General features: G+C 52.0%; 1 protein-coding gene across 1 annotated transcript; it reads left to right on the plus strand.

Annotated features, from left to right (window-relative positions):
* Nucleotides 1-113: 113 nt before the first annotated feature.
* TUBG1 (tubulin gamma 1) lies at nt 114-5,236 on the plus strand. The gene is made up of 11 exons (XM_032320461.1): nt 114-250; nt 570-682; nt 866-1,033; nt 2,259-2,327; nt 2,601-2,680; nt 3,123-3,249; nt 3,487-3,573; nt 3,693-3,842; nt 4,223-4,375; nt 4,466-4,627; nt 4,816-5,236. The coding sequence occupies exons 1-11, from the start codon at nt 202-204 to the stop codon at nt 5,011-5,013; spliced, it is 1,356 nt and encodes a 451-aa protein (XP_032176352.1). The 5' UTR covers nt 114-201; the 3' UTR covers nt 5,014-5,236.
* The last annotated feature ends 5,466 nt before the right edge of the window (nt 5,237-10,702 follow it).

The following is a 10,702-nucleotide window of genomic DNA, read 5'->3' on the forward strand; positions in this document are numbered from 1 at the left end:
CGACCCGGAGCTGCGCACGCGCAGTCTGCTCGACTGAAGCCGAATGAATAAGGACCTACCAGCGCCAGAACTCAGTTCTCATTGGAGCAGAGAAAGTTTGTGGGAGGAACAAGTTGTTTGGCGCCTGCGTCGTGCGGCTAGCGGCTTGAGAGCCGCGGCTTGGCTGGCGGGAGCGTCTGCAGCGCCGGTGCCTGAGGAGCGATGCCGAGGGAAATCATCACCCTACAGTTGGGCCAGTGCGGCAATCAGAGTGAGCGAACCTCCGGCCCCTCCACTACTTAGGTTCCTTAGATTCTGTGGGATCTCGCTGTGTGATCCCGGACTCCATCTACCCTTCCCAGAATCGTAGTTTTCCGAAGGCGGGACATGCCTGACCCAGTGTCCAGTTGCCCAACCCCGAGGGGCCCTCCTCTCCCAGTCGCTGGCATACAGCCCTTTCCTCCTACATGGGAGACTCCCGAAGCTTGACTTCCTACCTTCAGACCCAGACGCTCAGTCCCTCTGTTCCTAGCTGGAATCTGCCCAGACCCAGATACCCTCTCTCTCCCCCGTCCGCCCGCCTCCCCCAGTTGGGTTCGAGTTCTGGAAACAGCTGTGCGCCGAGCATGGTATCAGCCCCGAGGGCATCGTGGAGGAGTTCGCCACCGAGGGCACTGACCGCAAGGACGTCTTTTTCTACCAGGTGCCCCCAGCGACTTGGTCAGGGGGTCTGAGGGAAGGGCAGGGGCCTGGTACCGGGAGACCCGCTGGGCAGAGGAACCAGGGCGGGAGGCTTGAGGAGGGAGGGCAGGCAGGAGCCAGAGCTGGGAGGATGGAGGGCTGGGCCTTAGCTGAGTGTGCCCCCTTGCTGGATGCCCCTTGGCAGGCAGACGATGAGCACTACATCCCCAGGGCGGTGCTGCTGGACTTGGAGCCCCGGGTGATCCACTCCATCCTCAACTCCCCCTATGCGAAGCTCTACAACCCAGAGAACATCTACCTGTCGGAGCATGGAGGAGGAGCTGGCAACAACTGGGCCAGTGGATTCTCGCAGGTCATTTGCTATTCTCTGGCAGGACCCACAACTCCCTTCCTGTGTGAGGACAGGTTGTATGACTTGCCAGAGAGAGAAGAAACCAGATCAAGGATGTATGCCTAGTGGAGAGGGAGAGAGAGATGGCTGAGCAGAGTTCTTTTTTTTAAGTCTACTACATAATATGGTTAAGACTGCACTTGCCAATGCTATGTGCCAGGCTATACTAAATGCTTTACATATAATTTGCTTAAACCTCCCCACAACTGTAGAGGTAGATATTATAGGTTCATGGCCTCTTAACTGCTTTTTCAGATTCCAAAATCTGAAACCAAAAGATGATGTATAACTTATTTAGTAGCGAAACAAAATATTGGGTGCCTGGGTGGCTCATTCAGTAGAGCATGTGATTCTTGATCTTGGGGATTGTGAATTCGAGACCCACCTTGGGTGTAGAGATTATTTTAAAATAAAAATCTTTAAGGGACACCTGGGTGGCTCAGTTGGTTGGACGACTGCCTTTGGCTCAGGTCATGATCCCAGAGTCCCGGGATCGAGTCCTGCATCGGGCTCCCAGCTCCATGGGGAGTCTGCTTCTCCCTCTGACCTTCTCCTCACTCGTGCTCTCTCTCACTGTCTCTTTCTCAAATAAATAAATAAAATCTTTAAAAAAATCTTTAAAAATAAACAACAAATCTCAGTGGAGATCAGCTATTTTAGCTTCTATCCAACTTGTCATTACTCATATGGGTCATTGCAGAAATATTCTGAGGGAAGGGCAGCCTTCCCTCAGAATATTAATTAATATTAATTATTAATTAATAATTAATATATTTGATTAACACACATTAGACACCCACTGGCGTTTTACTTAACATACATCATATGTACCATAGTACCTTACTTGAACGGGAAATATTTGAATCCCAAAACTTACCTGGCCCCAAGAATTTTAAATAAGGCATCGAAGAGTTGTATTATTCCCTTCTTTATACAGATGAGGAAACTGAGTAATCTGCCCAGAGTCACTTGGTTAAATAAAACTAGAACTAATACATGACCTGGATGTACCATCTGCTCATACCCACTGTGCTTTACGGCCTCTCAATACAAATGAAAAACAGGGCTACTGTGCTCCACAAAAGGACTTTTATGGTTCTGTAAAGAGAATCCAGGGTGGCTCTTCTGAGGTCAGAGTCCTTGTCCATGGTCCTGTCCCACTCTGACATTCCCCATGTCTGTACAGGGAGAGAAGATCCATGAGGACATTTTCGACATCATAGATCGGGAGGCAGATGGCAGTGACAGTCTAGAGGTGAGTGTCTTAGGAATGCTGGTGGGAGTTGTCATAGGAAAGGCTTGACGACACCCTTTAGAAGCCACCTGTTAGGTATAAGACCTCCCCATGTGCCCTTTCCACTGAACAAGTCACTGGGCTTTGTTGGACACAAAGCAGGGTCTCCTAAGCTGTAGGTGTTGGGGAGGGAAGTGGAGGAGAGGCCTCGGGAAAATAGGAGTCCTAGAAGTTGTAGGATGGGTCCAGTTTGCAATGCAGTACCTAGACACTGACTGCCCCTTCCCTATGCAGGGCTTCGTGCTGTGTCACTCCATCGCTGGGGGGACAGGCTCTGGCCTGGGCTCCTACCTCTTAGAAAGGCTGAATGACAGGTAAGCCTGTGTTTCATGAGGCTGGAAAACGTGGTTTCCCAAGAAGCTGGGAGGACTTTCAGATATGCCTTCCTATTTGCTGGAACAGAGAAAGAGTCCTTCTGTTCAGTCCTGTGGTTAGGAAAGGGAAGGTACCATAACCAAGAACCTGATCACACTCTGGGGAGTTGAATCTGCAGCTTAGAATCTAGGCCCTAGATGAAGAGATGAAGGTTCAGGGAGCATGGCTGGTTTAGAGTTAGAACCCTAGGTCTGAAGATGTGTCTCTGCCGTTCCTCCTTTGGGCTTGCAGACTTCCAAAAGTCAAGTCTCCTTTCTCTGTTGATCCTGTGTCCCACCCCAGTTTCCCCATCTAGGTTCAGCCACTTTCTGACTATCATGACCCCCATGTTTACCAAGTCTCCAGTCTCTTACCCTGACCCTCTTCTCTCAACCCTATTAGGTACCCCAAGAAGCTGGTGCAGACGTACTCAGTGTTTCCCAATCAGGACGAGATGAGCGATGTGGTGGTCCAGCCCTACAACTCACTGCTCACACTCAAGAGGCTGACCCAGAATGCAGACTGTGTGGTGCGTCCTGGATTCTGCCATTCTCCACTCCAGCACCTCTGTCTGCTTTCATCATCTTCCTGCACTTAAAAAGTCCATTTTGAGCCCTTTTGTTCCTCAGTCCTGTGGCAGTACCTTTTGGATGGGTCTTTTTGGCCATGAGACACCAAAGAAATTAAGTTTCAGAGCCCAGACGCAGGCAGAACTCCTGTTCTTTCTGTCTCCATAAATTTGTCATTCTCTTCTGTCCCCCCCCAGGTGGTGTTGGACAACACAGCCCTGAACCGGATCGCCACAGACCGCCTGCACATCCAGAACCCGTCCTTCTCCCAGATCAACCAGCTGGTGAGCCCCCACTCCCGGACTCTCTGGGCCGGAACCCCTCCTGGCTGGGGTCCACCTTGGGAAGGGAACCCCCATCCCTCCATGGGGCCAAGGCCCACGGCACGCACTCCTGTCCCCAGGTGTCCACCATCATGTCAGCCAGCACCACCACCCTGCGCTACCCCGGCTACATGAACAATGACCTCATCGGCCTCATCGCCTCGCTCATTCCCACTCCTCGACTCCACTTCCTCATGACGGGCTACACCCCGCTCACCACGGACCAGTCGGTAGGAGCAGTCGCGGCAGGCCCTGCCCTCGCCTTTCTGTCCCCCTGCTGCCCCAGGAGCTGTCCCTTGGGGCCCCCAGAGGCTCTGCGCTCCAGGACCGGCATAGACCGTCCAACTCCACGCTGACCTGCTCTCCTCTGTCCTGTGCCGCTGGCTCCCTCCCCTCAGGGACCAGGCTCTGTGGGGTCTGCAGACGGTCCCGCACAGGGCCATGACCTTGCCAAGCTAAGGAGGACTCAGTCCCACAGCAGAGGCTCAGTGTACACCTGGATCTCGAGACCCTTCCCCAAGAAACCACACTAGCCCAAGTCGGACAGGGCTGAAGCATTGGACGGTGGCCTGAGTGCGGGCCCGGGCCCTGTGGCCCACTGTCCCCTCAGGTGGCCAGCGTGCGGAAGACCACGGTCCTGGATGTCATGAGGCGGCTGCTGCAGCCCAAGAACGTGATGGTGTCCACGGGCCGGGATCGCCAGACCAACCACTGCTACATCGCCATCCTCAACATCATCCAGGGGGAGGTGGACCCCACCCAGGTAGGTGAGGCCCCTTCGTGCCACCCCCGGGCCCCGCAGGGGTAGAGGAGAGGCTACCACCACCACTGCTGCGTGCACCCCTCCCCTCAGGTCCACAAGAGTCTGCAGAGGATCCGGGAACGGAAGCTGGCCAACTTCATCCCCTGGGGCCCTGCCAGCATCCAGGTGGCCCTGTCAAGGAAGTCTCCCTACCTGCCTTCGGCCCACCGGGTCAGTGGGCTCATGATGGCCAACCACACCAGCATCTCCTCGGTGAGGCTCACTGTTTACATGTGTCTTCCCATATTTGCTTCCCTGGTTGGGCCTCACCTGTCCACATCCCTGCTGCCCCTGCTTCTGGCTCTCTTAACGTATGGATTGCCCAGCCCTGCTTCCCTAGCTTTCTGGGCCATACTGGTGCTCTAAGTTCTTTGTGACCCCTGCTCTCTGCACACACCAAGCTCTTCGAGCGGACCTGTCGCCAGTATGACAAGCTGCGGAAACGGGAGGCCTTCCTGGAGCAGTTCCGCAAGGAGGACATCTTCAAGGAGAACTTCGATGAGCTGGACACGTCCAGGGAGGTGGTGCAGCAGCTCATCGACGAGTACCACGCAGCCACGCGGCCAGACTACATCTCCTGGGGCGCCCAGGAGCAGTGAGGACCCCAGGACAGGGACCTCATCTGCCTTACTGATTGGCCCAGGCCCTGCCTGACCGGCCACCCCCTCAGAGTACCGATCAGGGACCTCACATATCTCTTCCTCATAAACACACACACACATATATACACACACACGTACTCTGTACTGGCCTGGGGACATGTTTATGTCTCCTCTTATGAGACTATTTATGTTAAATAAAGCACTGGACATAATAAATCAAGTCACTGGTCTCTTAAAGGCTTGTAGATGTGTGGAAGGGGGATGCCTGTTCTCTTCCGTCACAGTGAAAAGATCTTCCCCAACTTCCAGCCTCTTCAACGCTGAGCAAATGCCTCCCCTCGCTTTTGCTTCCCCTTCCTCATTTTGGACAACATGGGTGGGGTCCACTCATGGGAGACATTTCTTTCCAGGGTAAAAAGGCCAACAGATACTGCCTTGCTCTCTCATGGCATTCTGGGCCCCAGGTTCCCCACCCCCGCCAAGCCCTCCGTGGATCAGGTGACCCTTCCACCAGTTTCATGTTCCCACATCAGAGTGTCCTGTTAGTCCTCCCAGGAGCAGGCCTGCAGCCACCATCCCTACCGCCAGGCTCTGAGCAAGCAAGAGAGTTGGTCCAAGTGCCTTTCATCTTGTAAGCAGAGTGTGCCAGAGAGCCAGTCCAAGAAAGCCACTGGTCAGGCAGCTGGAGTCCAGGACAAGCAGCTCAGGAGACCAAAGCCAAAGCCTGGACTACATGCAGGGCCAGAGTGGCCCATAGCTAAGGGTCCGTGATTCTGTGAACAGGGGAATCTCCAGTTAAAGGGCCAGTGGCCTCTATTTCTGGTGGAAGATCGCAAGGAAGTAGTAAATATGTAGTGATCTAAATTCTCAGAATCACAAGAGCAAAGTAGGTTGTCCCTAGGTCATGGTGGATTGTCAGGGCCCCTCTTAGGCACTTATGCACCCCAAAGTTGAGGTTTGGGGGTAAGAACAACCATGTATGTGGACATTATGCTAGGGTACTTACATTATTTTGTTCAGTTCTATGAAGTGGTAGATTTTATAAATAAATAGATTTTATAAAGAAACTAAGACTAATTGTGCCTAATTTACCAGGTCTCAGACCTAGTAAATGACAGTGGGATGTAAATGAGTGGGAGTCAAATCCTGATTGGACTCACTGGTATCAGTATTCCTTTGCATTCCAATGCATTCCATTCCATTGCATGTCCTGCCTTTTGGGGTATCTCGTGGGTTAGTGTAGAATCATCCCATTCCTGAGGTCTTCTGGAGACATTGGATGAGCCTATGGTTGTCAGAGTGTGTGAGGACCTTAAACAGCTGTGCAGATAGGACAGGTACAGTCCCTGGGTTGGAGGGCAGGTCAGTCTCAACTGGCTTCAGGTAAGCCTGCAAAGTGTCTCTGTCACCCAGGTCAGGGTAGCTGGGGACCTGTGTCTGCCTTCTCATTAGTGTCACCACCAGGATGTCTGGCACCAAAGCCAGAGGGTCAGCCCAATGCATCAGGATTGGGGCTGGTGGAGCTTAGCACAGAGGTGAAGGACCACCTCCAGAAGGTGTCTGTGAGTCCCTACGGAGGCTGAAAAGTACCCAGGAACTTTGGGCAAACTACAATTTTTTTCTCCTGCTTCATTGTTGACCTGAGGACATCTTTTTCCTTCCATGGACCTACTTATCTTTAATAAAACCTTGAATATTAACAGTGAAAAACATTGAGGCCAGACCAAAGGGACTGACAGGAAGAGAATGGGCAGTCAGAGGCTGGGCCCTGGGCTTCCTGAGGGGTGGCAGGGAGGCCATTAGCCTGTCACCACCACAGTCAAAGCATGAACTTGTCACCTTAAGTTGCCAGGGCCCGCAGGAGGCTGACTCAGGAGAGCCAGCCTGGTTGGTGTCAAGCAGCCGCCTGTCGTCTCAGTGCAGAGGATGACTTCAGGAGAAACCAGCGTGTACCTGGTGCCTTCAGAGCTCCACCTCTGGCCCCAGCAGCACTGGGCACCTTGCCTGGCTCCTCTCCCTTGACTGTCTCTGCCCCGATGACCAGCCTTTCATCACCTGGGGTAGCCGTGTGAGCAACTGGTGCTGAGTGGGGCTCATGAGCACTGGCAGATGTGGCCACAAGCCCAGGGCCTTCTTTGCCAGACCCAGTTCTAGGGTGAGAGCCCTAGGGGGAGGAAGCACCAGGCAGTCCAGAGGCATAGTTGTGTGTGGCTAGGACTCCAGCCACCAATCCAAGCGGGGGATACCCTGGGCAGATAGGCCTCTCCAGAAAGGAGGGCTGGGTCTGCAAAGACGCCTCTCTTTGCCCCACTGCTGAGGGCCAGGCGCTAGAAACACAGACACACACCTCAGAGCCAGCTTCAAGGCCAGGCCCCTCCCCCAGGTCTATTTCCAGATCACCCATCACCCCAGGCCGGTGCGGCCCCTCCCAGTTCTTGGCCAGTGGCAAACCCCTAAGCGTGTCAACTAGAGGGCAGCGAGGAGGCCAGGTGGACAGGGAGGAGGTCCTCTGGGAATCAGGGCAGCAGATGGTGTTGGTGGTGAAAAATCCCTGGTTCCAGAGACTGCAGGCCGGCAAAGTAACTGTCCTGATGAGAGGCGAGGGCAGCTGCAGAGAAAGACGGCTCACGCCCAGAACAGGAACCTCTCTGACTAAACAAATAAGAAAATCAGCCACTTCAGGGTCATATTCCCAGGACCCCCGTGTGATGTGACCCAGGGACAGAACTCTGGTATCAGGAAGCGCTTTGTAATAGAGAGTGGTGTAAGCGATCTGGAACTCACGAATGTCACTTTGGCAAGCATACTGGTACAAGGAGAAGAGGGGACCACCCCAAGGGTGGGTCGGGAGCTCATGGTCAGTGCAGATGCCAGGCGGGGGTGGTGAGTCAGTCCACTTAGACTCATCCATGGTCTCCACTGCTCACCCATATGCTCCACCTCCCTAGAAAGGGGCTCACTGCAGTGAAGAGTCAAATCCACCATCAGGACACCTTCCAGGAAGGCCCATCTCCGCCACCTGCTCACCTTCCATCCCTCTTAGGTATCTAAGCAGATAAGGGGTTGCTCTAAGAAAGTAATGGGAACATTTTAAATTGACAGTCTGATTTTCTAATCCATCATTTATAAGTTTTAGTGAAATGCCCTAGGGCCTGATCGCTGCTGTGTGAATTGGTAAAATCGAGTTTCTTGCAAAGCTGCAGGCTCCGTCAATCTCAGCCCTGTGAGACCCAGTGGGAAATGCCTCCTTGTATCTCTGGCGTTGCGAGAGTAGTGACCTTGGCCATGGACTCCAGAGGTCCATGCCCTCAAATCCATTATGAATCATGAATAGGGTGACTGAAAGCTCTGAGTCCCGAGAACCCTTCATATCTGGTTTTAACTAAAATTCCCACATTCCCTCAGTCCTGAGAAAACCGGGATAGTTGGTTACCGTCAATGAAGAAGAGAACGATGAGAAAATCTTGAAGCAGTAAATATGAATGATCAGGGTTCAGTTAAGGTCTGATAGTTGTTCATTTGCCTCATTAATGAAGCAAACATTCATTAAAAATAGAGACCAGGGGGCACCTGGGTGGCTCAGTCAGTTAAGCATCTGCCTTCGGCTCAGGTCATGATCCCAGGGTCCTGGGATCGAGCCCCGCTTCGAGCTCCCTGCTCATGGGGAAGCCTGCTTCTCCCTCTCCCACTCCCCCTGCCTGTGTTCCCTCTCTTGCTGTGTCTCTCTCTGTCAAATAAATAAAATCTTAAAAAAAAAAAAATAGAAAGACCAAGTTGCCCATCAAGCTTCATAATGAAACCCACCTAAGGAGTTTTCCAATTTTATTGGGGGTAGGGAATACAATATATACTACAATTAACTTAAATGAAATAGGTATAATATATTAATATAACTTTTGCATGTGATCATATATTATTCTGCTTTTGTTTTTAAACTACGTAAGCTGCCCACCCAAAAAGGGGCTTGAACTCATGACCCTGAGATCAAGAGTCTTATACTCTACCGAGCAGCCCCCATTATTCTGTTTTCTTAATTAAATGTCTCAGAATATACGTTGCAAAATTTTAAGTGCTATAAGTAAAATAGTACATGAAATAATATTGAAATAATTACTGAACATTTAATATATACCTACTACTGTTCTAAGCACTTTACATATATGAGCTCATTTGACAGTATCTACATAGATAGGCACTGTCTTATCTGGATGTTTACAAACAAGGACACTGAAGCTCAGAGTCACACAGGCTGGGCAATGGTCTTACCTCCCCAGGAAAGAGAAAACTTAGGGGCACCTTGGTGGCTCAGGTCATAATACCAGAGTCCTGGCTCCCTATGCAGCGGGAAGCCCGCTTCTTCCTCTGCCTGCTGCTCCCCCTGCTTGTGCTCTCTCTCTATCTCTCTGACAAATAAGTAAAATCTTAAAAAAAAAAAAAAAAGAAACTTAGGAAGAGATGCAGTAACTGTCACATATATGGTGGGGTGTGGGCTGCAGGAGGGAAGGGCCTCTGCCATGACCCTCCAGGGAGCAGAACGGGGCTGGTGGAGGGAACTAAGAAGGGGCAGGTTGCAGCTCTGCGGAAGGAAGAACATCTACATGCTCACTGCTATCTTCAGGTGGCAGGAGCGACCACAGAGACTGCGAGTCCCCCCTTCACTGAACTTGGTCAAGCAAGTTCTGTGTGATGACTAGCCCAGAACGGTCGAGTCCTAGGACACAGATGAGGCAACCTTCAATGTGTCTTCCAGCCTTGGGATTTAGGAATTTCTTGGAAACCAATTTCGTTTATAATCAAGCATATTCCTTTTTTTATTTGTATTTATATTTCTTTTTTAACAAGGCTCGAGGCCCAGCGTGAAGCCCAATGTGGGGCTTGAACTCACAACCCTGAGATCAAGACCTGAGCTGTGTGATCAACAGTCGGACACACTCAACCAACAGAGCCATCCAGGCATCCCCAGGAATTCATTTTTAAAACAAATATATTAAGGCCTACTGTGTGCCTGAACCCTTTGCAGGAACTGGGGATTCTTAGGTGCATAAGCTAAGGTCCCGAATGTCAAGAAATTCTCACCCTGAGACACCCACGCGGCAAGGTGACAGTTAAGGTGGTAGGCGCACACCAGCAGGATGGCCGCAGTGTGTTCTCGGTAAATATTTACTGAGTGTTAGCAAGAGCGAAAGGCTATGCTATGCGAGGCCTGTGTGGGAGTCACACAGGGAGGGGAACGATCAGTTGACAGGGTCTTGAATTCTGAGGAAAGCTTTCCAAGCGGAGACAGGAAGGTTGGGGGGCTCGCATGTGCCCCTCGCAGGGGGCTCTGCTGGCAGGGAAGCGAGAGATGGAATTTACTTCTCCTTTGGGGGCTCAGACACCCCCTCCCTGTCAGCTGGGAAGGGGAAGCTCACACCAGGCAAATGAGGCCACCAGAGCCCACCTGGGGCTGAGGAAAGGCCAAAGGCAGAGAAAAGGAGTCATGGCCCAACCCAGGTATGACGGAAGGTTTCCCACAGAGAAGCCAACGGGGCCTTGTGTGCAGGGGGAGCGGTTAATGTGTTGACATCCAGAGGGAAAAACATGGTGGGCAAAGGGAAAAAAGGACCTGAGGGGGTGGGAGGCTTAGAAACAGGACAGGCGGTTCCAGAAACTGCAAAAGCCCAGAGGTGCATTTGGGGGCGCAGCA

Source organism: Mustela erminea, chromosome 18 (assembly GCF_009829155.1).
Source record: "Mustela erminea isolate mMusErm1 chromosome 18, mMusErm1.Pri, whole genome shotgun sequence".
NCBI classification, from domain to species: Eukaryota; Metazoa; Chordata; class Mammalia; order Carnivora; family Mustelidae; genus Mustela; species Mustela erminea.

What these genes read in the sequence shown, in the direction of transcription:
- TUBG1 (XM_032320461.1), top strand. Translation starts at nt 202, where the DNA reads ATGCCGAGGGAAATCATCACCCTACAGTTGGGCCAGTGCGGCAATCAG. An exon ending in GGGCCAGTGCGGCAATCAGA is followed by an intron (nt 251 to 569) that starts GTGAGCGAACCT and finishes CGCCTCCCCCAG; the next exon opens with TTGGGTTCGAGTTCTGGAAA. An exon ending in TCTCCCAGATCAACCAGCTG is followed by an intron (nt 3,574 to 3,692) that starts GTGAGCCCCCAC and finishes TCCTGTCCCCAG; the next exon opens with GTGTCCACCATCATGTCAGC.